This window comes from Narcine bancroftii, chromosome 6, assembly GCF_036971445.1.
Source record: "Narcine bancroftii isolate sNarBan1 chromosome 6, sNarBan1.hap1, whole genome shotgun sequence".
Taxonomy (NCBI): domain Eukaryota; kingdom Metazoa; phylum Chordata; class Chondrichthyes; order Torpediniformes; family Narcinidae; genus Narcine; species Narcine bancroftii.
This window is the reverse complement of record NC_091474.1, coordinates 187,136,873-187,158,329: the sequence shown is the minus strand read 5'-3', so window position 1 is coordinate 187,158,329 and position 21,457 is coordinate 187,136,873. Positions and strand designations below refer to the sequence as shown.

The window sequence follows — 21,457 nt, the reverse complement described above, 5'->3', positions numbered from 1 at the left end:
ATTTGTTTCCAAATCCAGGCAACCACCTGGTAAATCTCCTCTACACCCTCTCCATAGCTTCCACATCCTTCCTATAATGAGGTGAACACAATATTCTAAGTGTAGTCTTACCAGAGATTTGTAGAGTTGTAACATGACCTCTCTACTCCTGAATTCAATCCTCCTATTAATGAAGCCCAGCATTCCATAGGCCTTCTTAACTATCCTACCAACCTGTGCAGCAATCTTTTTTTTCTTAGTTTTTTTTTACTTTTCACACTATGAACATATTAATCAAAATACACACAAACATTTCCCTCTTGAATATACGCAGTGTCATTTTCTCCCCTTTTTCCCCCTTCCTTCCCTCCATCCTTCCCACCCCCCTCCAAACCCATTAAACGTTCAACATATACAATACAATAAGCCCATTAAACAATGTCATCACACAATGAAAATAAACAAGAAAATTGTGTCATCTACTTTTACACACTGGGTCAGTTCATTTCATCTTCTTCTCATTCTATCACTTTAGGGGGTGGAGGTCCACGGTAGGCCCTCTCTGTTCTGTTCCATGAACAGTTCCCAAATTTGTTCAAATAATGTGACTTTATTTTTTAAATTATATGTAATTTTTTCCACTGGAATACATTTATTCATTTCCATGTACCATTGCTGTACTCTCTGGCTCTCTTCTGATTTCCAAGTTGACATTATACATTTTTTTGCTACAGCTGAGGCTATCATAATAAATCTTTTTTGCGTTTCATCCACTTTGAAGCCTAATTCTTTACTTCTTATATTACTTAGAAGAAAGATCTCTGGATTTTTTGGTATGTTGCTTTTTGTGATTTTATTTAATTCCTGATTTAGATCTTCCCAAAAATTTTTCACTTTCTCACATGCCCAAATTGCATTTACTGTTGTTCCCGTTTCCTTCTTTCAACGAAAACATCTGTCTGATACTGTTGGGTCCCATTTATTTAACTTTTGGGGCGTGATATATAGCCTGTGTAACCAATTGTATCGTATCATGCGTAACCTCGTGTTTATTGTATTTCTCATAGTTCCGGAGCATAGCTTTTCCCATATTTCATTTTTTATCTTTATGTTTAGATCTTGTTCCCACTTTTGTTTAGGTTTATAGCTTATTTCATCATTTTCTTTCTCTTGCAGGTTGATGTACGTTTGTTATAAATATTTTAATTATCATTGTGTCTGTAATCACATATTCAAAGGTGCTTCCTTCTGGTAATCTCAGTCTGCTTCCCAATTTGTCCTTTAAGTAGGTTTTCAGTTGGTGGTATGCAAACACTTGTACCATGAGTTATTCCATATTTGTACATTTGTTCAAATGATAATAAATTATTTCCCAAAAAACAATTTTCTATTCTTTTAATCCCTTTTCTCTCCCATTCTCTAAAGGAAAGGTTATCTATTGTGAAAGGGATTCGTTGATTTTGCATCAATAATAATTTTGGTAGTTGGTAATTTGTTCTTTTCCTTTCTACGTGAATCTTATTCCAAATGTTGAGCAGATGGTATAATACTGGTGAACTTCTATGTTGCACCAGTTTTTCATCCCACTTATAAAGTATATGTTCTGGTACCTTCTCCCCTATTTTATCTAGCTCTATTCTGGTCCAATCTGGATTTTCCCTTGTTTGATAAATATCTTAATTGTTCTGCTCTATAATAATTTTTCAATCTTGAGGGATACATGGATTTTGACCCCCAAGATCCATCTGTTCATCCACACTCTTAATTAACCAACCATTAGCACTGTCCTTCCCAAATGCATCATCTCACACTTATCCGGATTTAAATCCATCTGCCACTTTTCTGCCCAACACTGCATCCTGTCTTGTAACCTTCAACAACCTTCATCTCCATCCACAACTCCTCCAACCTTCGTGTCATCTGCAAACTTACTGACCCATCCTTCTACCAGGTCATTTATAAAAATCACAAAGAGCAGGAGTCCCAGAACAGATCCCTGCGGCACTCCACTAATCACCGACCTCCAGCCAGAATACTTTCCTTCCACTTCTACTCTCTGCATTCTTCCTAAAAAAAACAATTTTTTTTATCCATACAGCTAATTTACATTGTTTAGAATTTCCATTGGATCATTCCCACGTGTGTTTGTGAAAACCACTAGAACTTACTAACTTTTTTAATTATTTGGTTAAGAAAACAGACAAAAGTCACAATGTTCACACTTCACATGTTCACATTCCATGCACTGTATGTAAGGTGTTTGTACATTCTCCCCATGCCTGCATGGGTTTCCTCAGGGTGCTCTTGCTTCCTCCAGCCCTTCAAAAGATACGAGTTTGGAAGTTAATTGATTTAGTTGGGTGGCACATGCTTGTGGGCTGGAAGGGCCTGTTACTGTCTGCGTGTCTGAATCTCTAAATTAAATTATAATTTCAATGCTTGCAAATTACAAAATTCCAGTTACTAGAGTTAATCACAGATTCATTTTGATTAAAATGATTGCTACTCCACATATTCAGTTTGGAAGAGAAGTCCAGTAAATCTCTGTAACCTATGAGAGTACCACTGTGCAAGAGTTTGGAAATGCTGCTTTTAAACTGATTTTGAGCAGTTGCTTTGAGAGAAAATGTAAATGCTGAACTTGGAGAGCTTGGTAACAGTCATTCATGACAAGTTTAAAAAAAAAGCATCTCTCAGAACATTGATGTCACCATACAACACATCGAGCACTACACATGCCTTCATCAATTCAACGAGCTTGTAGTGGCCCGAGCCTCGGGCCCACACAGGAAATGGCCGTTGAACCTCGTGTGGGCTGAAACACCCATTTCCATAGGCCACTGGCAGACTGGCCAATCACCGTCAGTGGATCACAGGGGCCCCAATTGGGGCCCGGGCATCTGAGGTAACCCATCGGCAGCTGATTATAAAAGGCAGAACTGCCACTGAATACACTCTTCTAGCGTGTGTGTCTTTCTTCTCCTGCGGATTTGAGCTACAGCCTTAGGGCTATAACCGAGAGCTATCACCTAGCTGTAGCTGTAGTGACCTCGCCACAAGCTTTTCATTAATTTTCATTCGTCGGTTGGGTAATGAATTGTGATCAAAATGTTCTGTTTAATATCAAGCTGAGGAGATTACCTTTTCCCCTTCAAACTGCTCTGGAAGTTTCCAATAGAAAGGTTCATAGAGAAGATGTATGATCACTGCAGCAATATTCGCTACAATCTCTGGATGTTGATGAAAGATGCCATCTGTGGTTTTCCTATCGTTGAATTTATTTACCATTTCCAGGATGGTCTGATTAGGTTCAAGAATCAGCTGCAGGAAAAAACAAGCATATGTCAGATGTGGCACATGTATAAAAATTTCAACTGAAATGCTCATTTGGGATTTAGATATACATGGTAGGAAACGACAAAAATTAGCCACTCAATCGCAGGTAACGTTAATCATTTCAAATTATTGATCAAGCATTGTTCACTGTTTCACTTTTTAAAAAAGCTTATTGTGTGAATGTAGATGTTGCCAGAGTTCTTCTTGTTCATAAGGGAAAACTGTATAATACTTCCATAGCCCTGCAACTCTAAAGTGCTGCCTTTTAGATGATATACATGAAGGATAATAATTATTGGATCCAGCCATTCCACGTCAAAGCCAACTGCAGCACCCACCTAACAGCCTGAATTGTCTGACCTTGGAAGCTAAGCAGGCTCAGGATGGTCAGTATTTGGAGGGGAGACTGCCTAGGAATATCAGATGCTGGAGGTTTCTGTGAGGGGCACTGGACAAAAGTGGGGACTCTCTGTCTGCCTTACGGTATACCAAAGTTAAAGAATTTCATGTATGTTTCGTTCTAAATGTAGCATTACATGACGATATTGGAAGTTTTACCTTGACTTCACTTGTAATGGAAGATGAATGCATTCAAACTATTTTCTCCACAAAACAAAGGAATCGGAAGGATGTCTGTCAACTGCTCTGAAAGCCTCACTTGTGACTAATTATGGCATTGAGAGGAGAATGGTTCATACAGTAGGAAAAATATAAAATTTTGTCCAAGAAATAGTGATGAACAATAAGTATGAAACATTAAAATCAAAGTTTTCCACATGATTCAGCCACAAACTTGCAGGATATTATCTGCATATTAACATTCAAGGGAAGTAAATTTATCTGCTTACATGTTTCCATTCAAATTAACTAATGTTAATTCAAGTTTCAATTGCTCAGTTATAAATTATGACAGCAAGCTTACAAATTATTCTGGGATTTTTGCTGATAGAGAAATGCAAAAATAAGCAGCAGGATATAGGAGAGTGTAATAGTCTTAGTGAATGACTACATTAGTCCTAACATCGATGCAATTTTTATACATTTTCGTAAATTGTAAAAAAATTCATCAGCGTTTCACTTACTCTCCGGCGTATCAGTCCTTCTGCTTCAGTACATTCCGAAGTCACACCTGAGCAGTAACAACTGCTGCATCCGTAAGGATTGCTTGAATGGAGTGCAAAGGAACCAATCTTGCATTTGTCACAACTAGTCCCTTCCACGCTCATCTGCACAAGACAAGTGGTTGCTTTAGCATTAAATTAACTTTTGAAACACATTGATTTCAGAAAATACTCTTGAATGTTTCAAATTTTAGCAAATCAGCTTGAATTGACAAAGATCAATACAGGCATGATCCTAATTTTCACTACATAAGGATAATTTATAAGCTCACACTTCAAGAATTGAGACTCATCTTCCAAAACCAAAGATTAGAAATTGGGACATCCCATGTTTACCAATTAAAATACATGTAAATACCATCTTCAGGCCAAAGCAAAATTTCCTCATCTGTGTTCTTGCTACCCAAGAGGCCATCCTTTTCAATTTAAAAATGTTATAGAATCAGAAGCTGAAGCATATTGATTCTAAAGATGCCTCTTTGGGGAAAATAAATCAATGGTAGCTCTCACATCCATTATAAAATCTACTGGATTTTCTATTATTAATGTTGATAAAGGTCAGATATATGCAATGACAGGTGATTGATTCATTCCACAGGCTTTGAAAACCAAAGACCATTCTAAATAACTTGGATGTGTTCACATCTCATGGAGGAGATTAAGAACAATTGATTTTCCCACTTGAAATTAATCTCCTTTGCAACTGATTATTCATTATTAGTGGATGGAGAGCTCGTCGAAAGAATCAAAGACTTGTTGATCCAAACCAAGGCTTTTATTAGCAAAAGACAGGAGCTCTTCACAGGTGGCCGACCAGTCCGGAATGATCCGACCTGGCTAGGGACACAACCCTTTAAGGCCCAGACAATAGGCATGGCTTAGCTCTCAGCCAATCGCTGTAAGCACAGTCTAGATACAGTAACTATATACACTATATACATTGGTGATAGATCTGTACTATCACATTGGATAATGATAAAAGATCATTCAAATGCAGTTCGGGACTTTGCATTTACATCTAAGTGTGGAATATGGTGAAAAAGGGTCTGTTTGTATCTTTTGGTACAAATCAGATGTAAAAATACAAGAATAAATAGAATCAAATCAAAACTATTATTTTGGATTCATTTTTTTCCAATTGCAAAGACATTGGTGATGTTGAAAATATGAAATAAAAGCAGAAAAAGCTGGAAATATTCAATATGTCAGGTGGCATCTCGACCGAGTCCATGTTTCATCATTTGTCACCTACTGTAAAATTCCCAGCATCTGGCACCAATGGGAATTGAAAGATGCCAGGTAAGTGTATTTCCCGGTTGCTTGAGGTTGTCTGTTACGTGATTGGCAAACTAGCCACTAGGGGCACTCATTTTAAATTTTAGTATTTTTTTACATTTTTTTCCCCGTGACTTTTTTTTTGCCAGTTGCTTGAATTCTGCATAACTGGATTATTATTTGTTTGTTATTCATAGAACCAGTTGCAAAATGGAAAATGTGCAGAAAACATATCAGTGATAGGCATAAAAATTACATCAGTGAAAAACAATGGGACAATCAAAGGAATGATTCAGGATAATTTTATAACAATTCTCAGAAATGAACATTTGACTCACTTTACAAAGAAGATTCTGCAATTAAAAACAAAGATGCAAGTTAAAAAGTGCAATTCTAAAGTAATGTCAGTCTGAGGTGAAAGCTTGCAGAAAGTATATTTCCACTAAATGCTAAATGCTAAAACTCTGGAACTGGTTCTTTGGCTTGGCTTCGCGGATGAAGATTTATGGAGGGGGAAAAAGTCCACGTCAGCTGCAGGCTCGATTGTGGCTGACAAGTCCGATGCGGGACAGGCAGACACGGTTGCAGCGGCTGCAGGGGAAAATTGGTTGGTTGGGGTTGGGTGTTGGGTTTTTCCTCCTTTGTCTTTTGTCAGTGAGGTGGGCTCTGCGGTCTTCTTCAAAGGAAGTTGCTGCCCGCCGAACTGTGAGGCGCCAAGATGCACGGTTTGAGGCGATATCAGCCCACTGGCGGTGGTCAATGTGGCAGGCACCAAGAGATTTCTTTAGGCAGTCCTTGTACCTCTTCTTTGGTGCACCTCTGTCACGGTGGCCAGTGGCGAGCTCGCCATATAACACGATCTTGGGAAGGCGATGGTCCTCCATTCTGGAGACGTGACCCACCCAACGCAGCTGGATCTTCAGCAGCGTGGACTCGATGCTGTCGGCCTCTGCCATCTCGAGTACTTCGATGTTAGGGATGAAGTCGCTCCAATGAATTTTGAGGATGGAGCGGAGACAACGCTGGTGGAAGCGTTCTAGGAGCCGTAGGTGATGCCGGTAGAGGACCCATGATTCAGAGCCGAACAGGAGTGTGGGTATGACAACGGCTCTGTATACGCTTATCTTTGTGAGGTTTTTCAGTTGGTTGTTTTTCTAAACTCTTTTGTGTAGACTTCCAAAGGTGCTATTTGCCTTGGAGAGTCTGTTGTCTATCTCGTTGTCGATCCTTGCATCTGATGAAATGGTGCAGCCGAGATAGGTAAACTGGTTGACCGTTTTGAGTTTTGTGTGCCCGATGGAGATGTGGGGGGGCTGGTAGTCATGGTGGGGAGCTGGCTGATGGAGGACCTCCGTTTTCTTCAGGCTGACTTCCAGGCCAAACATTTTGGCAGTTTCCGCAAAACAGGACATCAAGCGCTGAAGAGCTGGCTCTGAATGGGCAACTAAAGCGGCATCATCTGCAAAGAGTAGTTCACGGACAAGTTTCTCTTGTGTCTTGGTGTGAGCTTGCAGGCGCCTCAGATTGAAGAGACTGCCATCCGTGCGGTACCGGATGTAAACAGCGTCTTCATTGTTGAGGTCTTTCATGGCTAAATGCTAAATGCTAAAACTCTGGAACTGGTTAGGATACAAGGAAATATCAGAGCAGACAATATTATTTTATTGTTTCTAAAGTGCAAGTTTTGCCTAATGAAGAGGCTGTGAAGTTGGAGAACTTTGACACTAGCATCTCTATAAATCTCCCTGCCCCCCATAGGAGGAAGTATGGAATATTGAGGAGAATAGTACATAACAATCGCAGATATTCTAACATCAGGTGATATTCTAACATCAGGTGATGCAGCTTGAAAGCTATATGGCTTTCAGTTTTCTGATGGAGTTGGCCTCTTGCCTTTCATATTTTTTCTCCACACAAATTATCCAAACCATAACTACAGGCACAACACCACCTCTGTTATTGGAACAATGGGAGTAGGAATGGAAATTTGATGGAGTTCCAAGGTGGTCTCCTTTAGCCTCCAGTAGTTTTCCCTGGCATATTGTATCAAGACTGATATGGTGTCATCAGACTAGTGTTTCCATATGCAGATCCAACTGCCACAAATACATCATTTGGAAAGGAAAACCTTGCCTTAATTTTATATTTTAGTTCTGTTATTTTATATCCTTTATCACAGTAACACCTGATCTTCTTTGAGATAGAAATAAGTGAATTTCAACATCTAAACAAAACCTTAATTTTGACAATTTAATAAAGGCAATCATTTACATTGTGAGATATGTTATGAAATTAATGTATTATGAAGTTACATGGTGAAATTATTTCCTCGTCACAAAAGAAAGACTCACCTTACAGTTACATTGTCCACTATGTTCCACACATAAGCAAATTCCCATCTCATCACAGTTTTGACTTTCTGTTCCTGCCAGGTTACAATCACAATGTCGACATTGTGGATAATCCCAGTAACCTGCTCTACACTGGTCACATTTTTCTCCTGTGAACTCGGGTCGGCAGAAGCAGCAGCCCGTTTCGTCATCACATTGAAGATTTAAAGATCCCACAGCAGTACAATTGCAGGGCTGAAATACAGAAAACAATGTAAGTAAAATAGCCATGCAAAATATTCACAAAATGCTTACCATGTTTAAGATCTAAGATCCCAAATTTATTGTGAATGTGAAAATGGGATGTTGAATTCTTCATAAAATGGGTCAAGAAATCTCAGATTAAAACATGATGATATGATAATTCACTATATCTCTTTCTATGGAGTGACGTTGCATTGAAGCTGGCTTACCAAGGGAAAAAATGAAGACTTACCTTTTCTGGAAAAGGTCTATAAGGCTGCTGCAGCATTGCTTTTAAGGAGAGCGATGATGAGAGCCGTCCTCAGAGCTGAGTGAGGCAGGGCGAGTGGTGTAGTAGCACCACCAATCACTGTGAGGTCAAACATACGCGCCAAGCAATGCCCGTCTTTGTTACCCATAATCCCACACACAGCTGGAGCCACTCAGGGAAACGCAGAGTGTTTTCAGCTGAATGGGGGATTATGGGTAACGAAGACTGGCATTGATCCCGCATGAAAACAAAAAGAGGTCCTCATTATAAAACTTGAGCGTCCTTCTTCCAGCTCTTCTGCCTGGTGCTGTCCCTCTGGTATGCCAAGCCTGGCTCTTCACTCCCCTCCCCTCAGTCCCCCTGGCTCTGCTTCGCAGTGTCCACTCCTCAGCATTCCCGGGCCTTGGAGCTCAGCAACCAGGTCCCTTCACCCTCTGGCCCTGGCAAGCTCCGACTCTCCTTGCCCCAGCTGAGCCTCCACGCTCTTTGGGGCAGACTCCCTCCACTCCCCCTCACCTTGCTTCCCTCTTGCTCCTTGGTCTCAGCGGCCTTGGTGAAGGAGCGAGGGGTGGAGGAGGAATGGGAAAAGGACATTTCTGGGTGGCAGGAGGGAGCCCTATCCCTAGCACCAATTACCGTGGCAGCCCTGGTGGTGGCTCCTGGGTCCTAAGCAACCGCATTCAGAGGCACTGCCTTTATGGAGCGAGGTGAAGCAACTCACTCCACCTCTGGCACTACCCCCCTGGATGGATTGGAGTCCGCATCCAACCTCGGCTGTTGCCATTTTTATAAAGGTAGGTGAAGCAATGTAAAGTTGGAGAATGTCCACCTTTACAATCACTTCTTTCCCCCACTATAAAAAGGTCTTATGATTTACAATGGGAAATCCCCAGAAATATTCTGCATCAGGCTGGAGTTGATTTAGAAAGTGTAATCCTATTCATTTCAGTTGAGAGTTCTTGGTAAAACAGGTGAAATCAGGGGCATTCCTTAACAGATAAGCAAGCACAGTGTAGATGGCTGAACAGGATTGCTACGAGTTAAAAGAAAGAGTTAAGAGTTAAGAGTTAAGAGAAAGGCAGCAGCACTTGAATAATCTCTGGTTTATACATAATAAGATAATGGTGACCTCCCGGTTATGTTGGAAATAATTCAATCGCATCCAAAGGAAATATTATAAGGATATCGTCAGCATTCAAGGTCAGACAGAAAGATTACAGAGACAGAACGAGATAGCCCTGATAGGCAACAGGTTGGAGATTCAAAACTTAGCTTGGAATCCAATATGGAACAAAGGTTACAAAATGTCATGATACTGTGCAAAGTCATTACTAAAGACACTAGTTAGCTAAAACAAAATATTTTTCAAAACTATGTTTGAAACTTATAAGAATTAATGCCTACATGGCAGCCAATAGTTTTTAATCTATAAATTATGTTTATAAACTTAACTGCATACTAAATATACTGTAAGTTTTGTTACACTGTTCTACTTTTATGCTAATTATTTTGCACACTTAATTCTTATACATTTTTAACATTCCATAGCTAAAAATCAGTAAGAAAATTAATTAACCATATTGAACCTCATGCTAGCATTTTATATTCTCTGTGACAATTAGATGAATTTAAAAGGCTGAATCTGATGTGCTACCACAACCACAGAATCAGATTTTGATCTATCAACTGGGGATGAATTTCCAGGCACATTTCTTGTCTGTAACAATATGTTTTTGCTTTAATACACAATTTTTCATGCAATTTTAATATTTTTCTTTTTGTTTTTGATCTACAAGTTTATTATACTGTACATCTTCTGTAAAATTAAATATAATAACCCAGAGAGTAATTTATAAACAGGTCTTGGTAGAGCTTCACTCAAAAAATAGGAGACAAATTGGTTCACCTGAAGCTTTCCAAGGGGGTTATCAAATGGAAAAGTGGATCGGGGACAAACATTGACCAGCAGGCAGAACAGTTAGTGAAGCAGTTAATGCAATGCTATTCCAGTGCCAGGATCTTGGATTTGAATCCAGTGCTGTCTGTAAGGAGTTTGTATGCTCTGCTTGTGCCTTCCAAGTATTCTAATTCCCTCCCATCCTTCAACACAAAAAGTACGTGGTTTGTAGGTTACTTTGTGGATTTGGGTGGTGTGGGCTCATGGGCTGGAAAATTAAATGTTTAAAAAAAAAGGTGCTGGAAAGCAGACATGAAAACTGAAAGCATGGGAAACACTTTTTTTTCGAACCCTGGCCCACATCTCATCTATTTTCCTGGACCGAGTAAGTGCATAGTCTGGTAGCCCATTCTACCATTCAACAGATTAAATTTCCAACAGTTCCAACAAGATTCCATCCCCTCCCCTTTAACTATTTTGAAGTAGTCACTCACTTTGCAACTCCCTGGTCTACTCTTCCTTCCCCACCACACACTTGTAATGAACCTTTTCACCTCTTCCCTTACAAACAGGAACCCAAGCAGTCCTTCAAAGCAACAATTCACTTGCACTCCCTTCAATCTAATGTACTCTATTTGATCTCATCATCTGTTTTCACACTGCAAGTATGACTCAGAGCTTGTCGCTTTAATTCACCACCCCACTCAAGCTTGAGTATCTGTGTCCTCCTACTCTGTTTCAATGAGACCTAATGCCACCTTCCAGACTCAACAACTCACCCTTTCTTTCTGCCATTTCCCTCAGTCATCCCTCTTTCCATTAGTAGCATCTGACCCACAGATGTCCCATCTGTCCCACAGCCCGATTATTTGCAATGAGTCAGACAGGCAAAGAAGCATACGATTCTACCGTGGGATTGTCTGATCTCGGAAGCTAAGCAGGTGCAGGACTGGTCAGTACTTGGAGGGGAGATCGCCTAGGAACACCAGGTGCTGTAGGTTTTTGCAAGGGTCATTGGACAAAGTGGCAACTCTCTGTCTGCCTTGCGGTAGACAAAAGTTAAAGAACTTCATGTATGTTACAGTCTAAATGTGGTATCGTGGCAATAATACCTTTTTCCATCAAATCATTTGGTCTCATTCTATCAGAGATATTCCTTTTGTTTTGATCTTCTCTTCCTTCTCTGTGACTGAAAACTAATCTACATTTCTTTCTTAGTTCTGGCATGTTAATTCCTCTTCTTTTTTCACAGATGCAGTGCCACCTCTTGAATGCTTCCAGCAATTTCTGCTTTTTAATTTCATATATAAAACAGAAATTGGATATATAACAAGGGGAAATATGTTTGGAATTGTCTAACCAGGGAAGTGGTTGAGGCTGCCTCATTAAACATATTTAAAATTCGGTTAGATAAATTTTTACATGATAGAGGAATTAGGGGATATGGGGAGAAGGCAGGTAGGTGGAGTTAGGTCATAAATTAGATCAGCCATGATCGTATTGAATGGTGGAGCAGGCTCGATGGGCCATTTTTGGCCTACTCCTGTTCCTACTTCCTATGTTCCTATGAAATTCACTCGGGAGTTACTAAAAATACTTGATAATGATCTTTCTTCGTTCAAAATTAGCAAAGGTCTCTGAGCAAATCAGTCCATTGTGTTAGCTCAGAATGTACATGTCACGAATATCAAGAGAGAAAATGCTTTAAAGTTTTAATCTTGCTTTTCTGATTTAAAAATACATTTTATTACAAGCAAAAAATATTAATACAAATTAAATGCAAAATGACACAGTGCCTGCGTCTTTTGTGATAAGAACGTCTGTCAATCATGTTAAGTGGATTTATTGGTAAACTTACTTTACATCCATTGTCAAAGCTATGGCCCCAGAAATTTGCAGCACATTTGTCACACTTCTCACCCACTGTGTTTGGAGGACAGACACACTGGCCAGTATCTGAATCACAGTGATTACCAACGTGGGCACATTTGCATTCTTAATGGTGAAATATGATAGAAAGCAAAAGAAACAAAAAGGGTGATCAGTTTCTCCACAAAATTGGCATTTTCAGAACCGAGCATACGCTTAGATAGTTAAACATAAATTAAATAGATTTTGAATTTACAAGACAGGTTCTGTTTGTTTATATTGATGGGTAATGTATTTGTGAGAAGAAAATATTTATAAACAATAAAATGGAAGCATCTCATTGGAAATGTATTACCAATAACAATAATAATTTTAATACAGTGCTTGCACAGATGATATGACTGATGAAAGAAGATAAATTGACCAAAGCCAACATTTTTTTCAATACTCATCAAAAAAATTATTCCAACATCAGAAAATTACTTTCAAGTAATAACCTAATCCTGTCATTGACATTCCAGTTATCCATTTTGCAGCACTTTAATGATATACAAAGTCAACTGAAACCATTAATCTCTATCATACTGCACTGTAAGGAGTTTGTACATTCTCTCCGTGTCTGCGTGGGTTTCCTTCCACATTTCAAGATTTGGAGGTTAATTGGGGTATTTGGGCTACATGGGCCTTAATTTACTGCTGACTTTACATTTAAAATAAAAAAACTACATATATCAGGGGTGTGTGTGTGTGTGTGTGTGTGTGTGTGTGTGTGTGTGTGTGTGTGTGTGTGTGTGTGTGTGTGTGTGTGAGAGAGAGAGAGACTTTTTTAATTTTAAATTTTAAATTTAGAAATACAGAACATTAATCGACCGTTAAGGCCCACGAGCCGTGTTGTCCAAATACCCCAATTAATTTAGAAAATGTTGTCTAAGCACCCAACAGGACAGGAACAGGCATGAGCTAAGAGACAAGCAGCAGCATTCAAATGATCTCAAATTCATGCAGAACAAGAGAAAAGAGGCCAGCCAGGATTACATTTGAAATAATTAACTCAATAATGAGCTTAATCTGTCCCAAAAACATTGGATGCTAATTGTTCTTGGCATTTTGTACTTCAACATCTGAAGCTATTTTCTAAGGTTTTACAGTGTTATATATCCCCTTGATCTCAATTTATGTTGCTGGCTACTTGTGATCAAATGCTAAAAATATCCATTCACATTTCTCTTTTAACAAAAGCACTTACGATAAAGTTGCTAATGTCTCTGTTAAAATAGTAACAAACATGTGAATTTATCCTGCAGCTTAAGCAAAAGTAATTGCCCTTTGCTGCTAACCTCTATCTGATCTGTGGAGCACTTTATTTCTATGCTTGAAAATACTTTGAATGGAAAGAACAAATATCATTAGCGCATATTAAACATAATCACAACCTCAGAACAAGAGGCAAGTCTATTATGTTCATTCCAATTCTTAATCAAGTTCAGGTAAAGAAACATATAAAAATATTCACGATCTCTATGGTGAATTTTGTAGTGCAGCCCATTAGAGCACCAAAATTATATCACATTGTGATTGTAGTTATATGTGGAGCATCCTAATCTGCTGCTTGACCTCCAGGTGGTCTATAAAGAGCTTGGGAAAACACTTGCACATGGATGCTCACATTAAAATTGAAATGACAGAAGAATGAAACCATTGCCAAATTCTTTTCATCAATAACCCATCCTTCTCTCTCTCTGGTCTGGGATAGCTTGGAGGATTATTTCCTCAGTTTCCACTTCAGTTTCCAATTTTACCCAATTTCACTATTTTTCTTGCGGTGTGTTTAACACTTTGGGTGAGAGACAATGACATGTATGGGGAAGTCCAGGAAAATATCTGACCTACAAGGATGACAGTAAATGAATATTTTCCAAATGCATGCAAACCTTGATTTCAATCAACATGTCATAATAATTTGATATACACTTGATTGAACATTTCAAACCAATCCCCCAATACCTTGCTTGATAGGAATTAATGGTTGTAGGCATGGAAAAAAAGCATCCTCTTCTCCAATTCAAGTATAAATAGAAGGTCCACCAATTAATTATGTTAATTCTTTTTTGATTGCTGAAATGGTTGAAAAATTTGTGTCATATTGTAAAGATGTGGTGTGATGAATGCTGAAGTAGTTTCAGTTCATGTGAAGACAATTGCTAAAACAAGTCAATCACAGACATTGAGAGGTTTTCTCCTTGATATATAGCATAATCAGAAGATTCCCACTTAAGCAATAATGAGGAACAGTGCATGAGAAATCTCTACTTTAATACGAATGTGCTCATTGAAATTTGCCGCTTGTTTTGCTCATATCTGTAACCTACGGGCAGGGAAAGAATTACAATGCCATTGGCCATTAAGATGACTGTGCCCCAAAAAGTAACATACCAAAAAATCTAGAGATCTTTCTTCTAAGTAATAGAAGAAGTAAAGAATTAGGCCTCAAAGTGGTTGAAGAACAAAAAAGATTTATTATGATAGCCTTAGCTGTAGCAAAAAAATCAGAAGAGAGCCTGAGAGTACAGCAATGGTACATAGAAATGAATAAATGTATTCCATTGGAAAAAAATAACATAATTTAAAAAATAAAGTCACATTATTTGAACAAATTTGGGAACCGTACATGGAACACAACAGAGAGGGCTTGCCTCGGACCTCCACCCCCCTAAAATGATAAGAAGACAAAATAACTTGATTCAGTATGTAAAAGTAGATGACACAATTTTCTTGTTCCTTTTCATTGTGTGATGACATTGTTTAATAGGTTAATTGTATTGTATATGTTGAACGTTTAATGGGTTTGGAGGGGGGGGGGAAAGGGGGAGGAAATGCCACTGTGTATATTTAAGAGGGAAATGTTTGTATGTATTTTGATTGATATGGTTCACAGTGTGAAAAATTTTAAAAAAGATGACTTGTACCCATTTATTTCAATATTGCTGGCTCCTTCCAGACTGGATTTGCAGGTGTACAAGCTGGTAACAATTGATTCAGTTCTGACCACAGTGCACTGTGGGTGGCTGTTGTTTAAAGTATAATGGCAGCTGCGACATAAGCTAGAATATAAACCCTGAGATGTTAATTTTGTTATTGGATCCACTGGTTTCTAAACAATACTGCCATAATTTTGCTTTGGAGAGAATACACCCCAAGCTCTGCACAAAAACAGATGTTCTTGTCACCACATAATTATATAGCCGGTCCTGTCACGTTTCTGATTACTGAAGATCCTCAAAATGTGATAATGAATGGTGGTCTACCCAGCAATGACACCACCATTTAATATAGAACAGTAAAGCCCAGGACCTGACCCTTTGGTCCACGAGAATGTGCCAAACATGATGTCCAAATCAAAGTAAAACCCTGCTGCCTGTACTTATTAGATAGCTCTCCATCCATTTTATATCATGTGTCTATCTAAAATTGTAATAAATGCAACTATTGTATCAGCTTTCACCACTACTCCTGGCAGCCTCTCCACTCATTATGTAAAATTGTTGCCCTGCACATCTCCACCACTGCCACCCCTAATCTTAAATGCAAGCCCTCTAGTGAGTGACCCTTTTATTCTGGGGAAAAGATTCTACCCTATCCATACCTTTCATGATTTTATGCACCTCTATCAGGTTTCCCCTTAGCCTCCTACACTCCAAAGAAAACAACTCACGTTTGTCCAATCTCATCCCATAACTCACATCCTCTAAACCAGACAATATCCTGGTAAATCTCTTCTGTACCCATTCCAAAACTTCCACATCCCTCCTGTAATGGGGTGACGAGAATTGTGCACAGTATTTCCTGTACAGCCTAACCAAACTTTTATGTAGTTGCAACATGACTTCCTTACTTTTCTACTCAATGCTTCAACCAATGAAGCTAATTATACGATATGCCTTCTTTACAACCCTATCAACTTGCATTCACACTTTTAAAGATACTGAACACCCTCTGAACATCGATGCTTTTTAAGAGTCCAGACATTAACTATATATATTCCCCTTTAATTTGACTTCCCAAAGTGCAACACCCTCACACATGTCCACATTAAACTCCATCTGCCATTTCTTTGTCCATATCTGTAGGTGATCCATATCCTGTTGTATTCTGAGATAGCCCTCTAAACTATCCACAACTCCACCAATATTAGTGCCATCTGCAAACTTGCTTACCCATCCACATTTTCATCCGTCATTTATATCAATTACATGCTACAAAGGTCGCAACATTAATCCTTGCAGAACAGCACTGATCATAGGATTCCAGCCCAAACATCAGCTTTCCACTGTTACCTTCTTCATTGGGCTGGCCAATTCCATATCCAAACTATCAACTCATTGTGGATCCCATGAATCTGAATCAAGAATAGGTTGCTGGTTTTTGTCAACAGAGACCATCACTGGCAGGGGAGCATTTCTCATCCCAAACTTGTATATTGGCTAGACCTTGCCATATAAAAGCACACACTGCCTCATTCGCTACAAATAGAACTGAATACTTTGTGTATGTGCCTGCATACATGCATGAATAGTCATTGACATGCACTGAAGACTACTCTATTGTCCTGGATATAGATAACTGCATTCCAAAAATTACAAGCGTGTTCCTTTGTGCTGGGTATGACTTCAGTGGCTGAGGAATTTTCCTCCTGTTTTCCACAAATTTCTGGTAGGTTGATGAGAACGCATGTAATTTTTCTCAGTTAATTTGCCAGGTTGGCACAAATTTTTAAGTTGAACCTGGTACTGTTCCCACATGATCATTGTTGGATCTGTGTTAGTCCTTCATTTTGATGGTAATAACAGAATGCTGAGCATGCTGGGTCATTAAGTTACAGTTTGTGAAAGGATACAGGTTGCATCTGATGGATCAAATCACATCAGGAGGTGTTGACGGTAAAAGATAAAGTGACATCTCTCCCATCAGCAGCTGCTTTAATTATCATCTACAATTCAAATGCATATACAGTATGTTTTTCATTATCCAAAATGCTTGCGACCAGACCTATCTTGGTTAAGTGTTGTTTTTTTTAAATTTAATAAGTTTAATATTCGGGAATTTTCTCTAAAGCAGCCCAGTAGCATTAGGAGAATGCTTGAATCGACTGTCGCCAATTCCCAACACCTCCCCACACAGTCATCGATCCCCGACACCGCCCCACCACTATTGCTGATCCCGCCCGGAAATCCAAGGTCCTCACTCCTGCCTGGGAGCCTGTGTTCTCACCTCACCTGTAAGTGGTTGCATAAGGATTGTCCTCCAGTAGAATTTCAGCGACTCCGCTGAAAGGGTATTTGACAGAGGGAGCGGTTTAGGCAAGCGGGGAGAGAAAGCGGCTCAGCGAGTGTGGAGAGAGCTCGGCTCGGGTGGGTGAGCAGGGAGAGAGTGCAGCTTGGGCGGGCAAGTGGAGAGAGAGTGCGGCTCGGGCAGGCAAGCAGGGAATAAGCACAGTATTTAATTCAAATTCGAGAATTCCACAATACAATTTATCACAAAGTTGCAGCAACTCATGGCAAAAAAAGGAAGAAAATTTATAAATAAATAATCTGTGCTTTCATTTCCTTCAATGTGTAACTGTGGACAAATGTCTCCTTTGTCAAATTGATTCCCTATTGCCCCAATTGAGTATGGTGGGTACATTTTTTAAAACATTTTTTTCCAAACTATGATGTCATGCCTCACCCGAAAAAGCATTTGGATATTCAGAATTTTGGTTCATTGGTTAATCAGAAATGTATTGTATAAATAATTTATTTTTGTGATAAGTTGAAGAACTGGGAAAAGTTAGAAACAAACTCTAAAGTGACAATTGATTCAGATCCGACCACAGCACACTGTGGATGGCTGTTGTTTAAAGTATAATGGCAGCTGCGACATGAGCTAGTATATAAACCCTGAGATGCATAATCACTGCAAAGTTTCAAAATAACTTTGCTTCATATTACTTGTCTTGCTTCACCTGGTTTAATGCTCAGTGTTTTATGATAGTATACTTTCAGAAAAATCACTGGTGGTGTGTTATACTGATGGGCGACTCTGCCTCCCAGCTCTGCCTCCATCTACCCATATATAACCTGGTTTCCCATCTAAACCCTCAGTTATAACCTAATAAAAGCTTATGTCCTCCTTCCAGTCGTGAGAGCTTTTAATCATACTACATGTGGTTAATTTCCTTTGTTGGATTTTTAATTTTTAATAAATGGCGTATTGATGTGTTAACCTCCTCAAATATTATATGTTATAATTGTTTCTTTAATTTAATTCAATCCATTTACTATTATTACATTATTCAGATGCATCTGGACAATGTGTATGATAATAAACCCATTATTGTATTGTTTATTGTTAATCATACATTATGAATCTCGGAAAAAAAATGAAGTAACATACGGGTGCATCCTCCTTCTTGAAAGTTGTAGAAGCCAACAGCGCATCTGTCACACTTCAGACCTGTCACTCCAGGCTGGCACTTGCATTGTCCTTTATCATTGCAGTCAAATGATTTTGATCCAAAAGAATTGCAATTACAAGGGATGCAACCTCTTGAAAAATGTAGGTGATAATTTTCCATCTATAAAACATCAGTAATATGTATGAAAGATTAACATCAACAGAACTTTAAATCTGAAAAATTGAATATTTAGTTCACCATGTGGAATTACATAATTAACTAATGGATTAAATCATAATGAAATACAAAGGAATCGAAACTGCAATCAACAAGCACTATATTTTGTTAAGAAATATGCATTTGTTTAACCCATAGAAGCAAAATCACATAAATAAATTTGCTGTTAGTGAATGAGACAAATGAAGGATTAATGTGTTTGGTGATTATCTGCCCACTATTCATGTCATAAGGGAATAAACTTTTTTTTAAAGCATAGGAACTTTCAATCATTCATGAAACAATGTGGTTTGGATGGTGATTTTACACTACAATACCACAAAGTTCAAATATAAAGTAAAGTCAGTTTTTTGGCTCTACTGACATTTTTATTTCATTTGTGTCGGTGTGGACTCGAAGGGCCGACTTGACCTGTTTCCGCGCTGTAAACTATTATATGGTTATATGTTAAGGCTGGAGACTGACTGCAAAAGCCTTTCCCAAATGCTCAGAGGCTTTCTCTCCACTTACCAAATGGCTGCTTTTATTGCACCACCTTTTAAAAATGTGTCATAAGGATCTGTGTTAGATAGGCATGTACAAACAATTCTATTAGAGCTACAATGCAATTCCTAAAGGCAAGTTGGATTAGAGCTCTTTTCCCTGAAAAAAACATCATTGAAAAATAGTTGTATTATTCCATTTTTATGGCAAATCTTTGTGCATATAAGGCAAGAGACGACAGTAATGATAAATAGTCATAGTATGAGACTTTAAATGACTTTCACATAGTTTTTGGCTTTAGTCATATATTTTATAAGGGTGATCAATTAAACATATGCCCAGAGATTTCCTGTACAACTAAATGACTGCCTTTGTGGATGAGAATTTCAATTGAGATGAAACATATTGTTCACTTATTGATATGTATGTCGGTCCTCAATCCCTCATACAGGCAGGCAAATGAAGTGAACCAGTGATAAAGCCAAGGAGTTGAACAATGCATAACCACTGGTGGAAGGTAATGACAACCTGATGTGTATTTCTCTTCAATATTGTTGCAGAAATCACACTTCATACAAACTTTATGCCACTTCAATTTTCTATACCTTGCTAAATAAATCTATTATTCTCCACTTGCAATCTTTTTATCCTCTGAAACTGCTAGATGGATCTTTACAGATATTTCTTCTTCTGGGAAAATCAAAAAACTGAGAATTGCAAAACTAAGGTTCCCAGTTAAGACAGAAATGAGGTGACTTTTTTTCTCTCTCTAAAGCATCCTTGGACCACTTCCTCAGTGTGCAAACTAAGCCAAGAAAGATGAAATCTAAATAAACAAGAGGTGAAAGATTACAATGATTTACATGAATGCAGAGTTGAGATAACAATCAGATCATGATCTTATTGAATAGGAGAGCAAGTTCAAGATTCTACTCTTGCCCCTGCCCCTTATTCATGTTTGTTTATATGTTGCCTTTTATTTCTGGTTCATTTGAAGATGACATGTTTTCAATAAATGAGGTATGTACATGGGGAACATGATGCATCTGAGAATTTATGTGACTGTAAATGGCCTGTGTGGATTTCTGCCTCATTATACTTTAAATTCTATGTCACAAAGGCAGCAACTTAAGTATAGTTATCATGCATGGTGCTGTATCTTGACAAAAATATGCATCTTCACATCACAGATGAAATATTAGATCGGTATTACGAACAAGATATTCGAGATAATCACTACATAAAGTTAGCTTCATTATATTATATAAATACTACATTTTTTATGTATATAAATAAAAGTGAGAGAGAGAGAGAGAGAGATAAATGTCTAGAAATATAGTATATTTCATTATATCTACTTTAAAATCTGGAGCTTGATTCCTTTCAAATTTCTGCATGCAATTCCACACCATGCAAAATCCTTAGTTTTCAAACATGCTATCCACAAAAACTTCAAATATTCAATTAGTTTGCTTCTCCAAATACAAATTAAACATACAAATGATCAAAAGTACATTTCAATACTTTTGCACCTTTTATAGAGTTATACAAAATAAAAATATATAGATAAAACATCCAAATATGCACATTGAATTTAGTTTTTTAAAGTCACTTTTACTGAGGAAATAATAACCAAAATGGCTCCCATAATTAAAAAGAGTAAATTCTGTTTAGGCCATATGCCTACTGTTCCAAATTGTGTGCATTGTGAAGAAAAGTGAGATCTGAAACAATCTTTGAATCGCATTCTTAGCAGATTTGACTGAGGCCAATGTTGGGAGAGTTTAAATTGTAAAGAGTGCCTGCCATCACTTGCTTTGTCGGTGACGCTTAATATTTCCTACAAAAGCAATTAGCAGCAGGCGATACATTTTTTAAATAAATAGCACTTTAATGCTCAAGAGTAAGATTCATTCAAAGCACCCAATAGAATAGAAACATCGCTCGCCTCTTATTGTTACAGAAATCCAGCCCTGCTGCTAA

At 38.3% G+C, this 21,457-nt stretch overlaps 1 protein-coding gene across 2 annotated transcripts in view; it reads right to left on the bottom strand.

Annotated features, from left to right (window-relative positions):
• The window catches only part of lama2 (laminin, alpha 2), a 361,112-nt gene that overhangs the window by 123,346 nt on the left and 216,309 nt on the right, over positions 1-21,457 (bottom strand). For both annotated transcript variants that reach the window (XM_069886986.1, XM_069886987.1), the window contains exons 21-25: positions 18,754-18,934; positions 12,311-12,447; positions 8,063-8,296; positions 4,398-4,541; positions 3,121-3,300 (exon numbers count right to left, since the gene is read on the bottom strand). In XM_069886986.1, the coding sequence (XP_069743087.1) occupies positions 3,121-3,300; positions 4,398-4,541; positions 8,063-8,296; positions 12,311-12,447; positions 18,754-18,934 (876 nt within the window). The remainder of the gene's footprint in view (positions 1-3,120; positions 3,301-4,397; positions 4,542-8,062; positions 8,297-12,310; positions 12,448-18,753; positions 18,935-21,457) is intronic.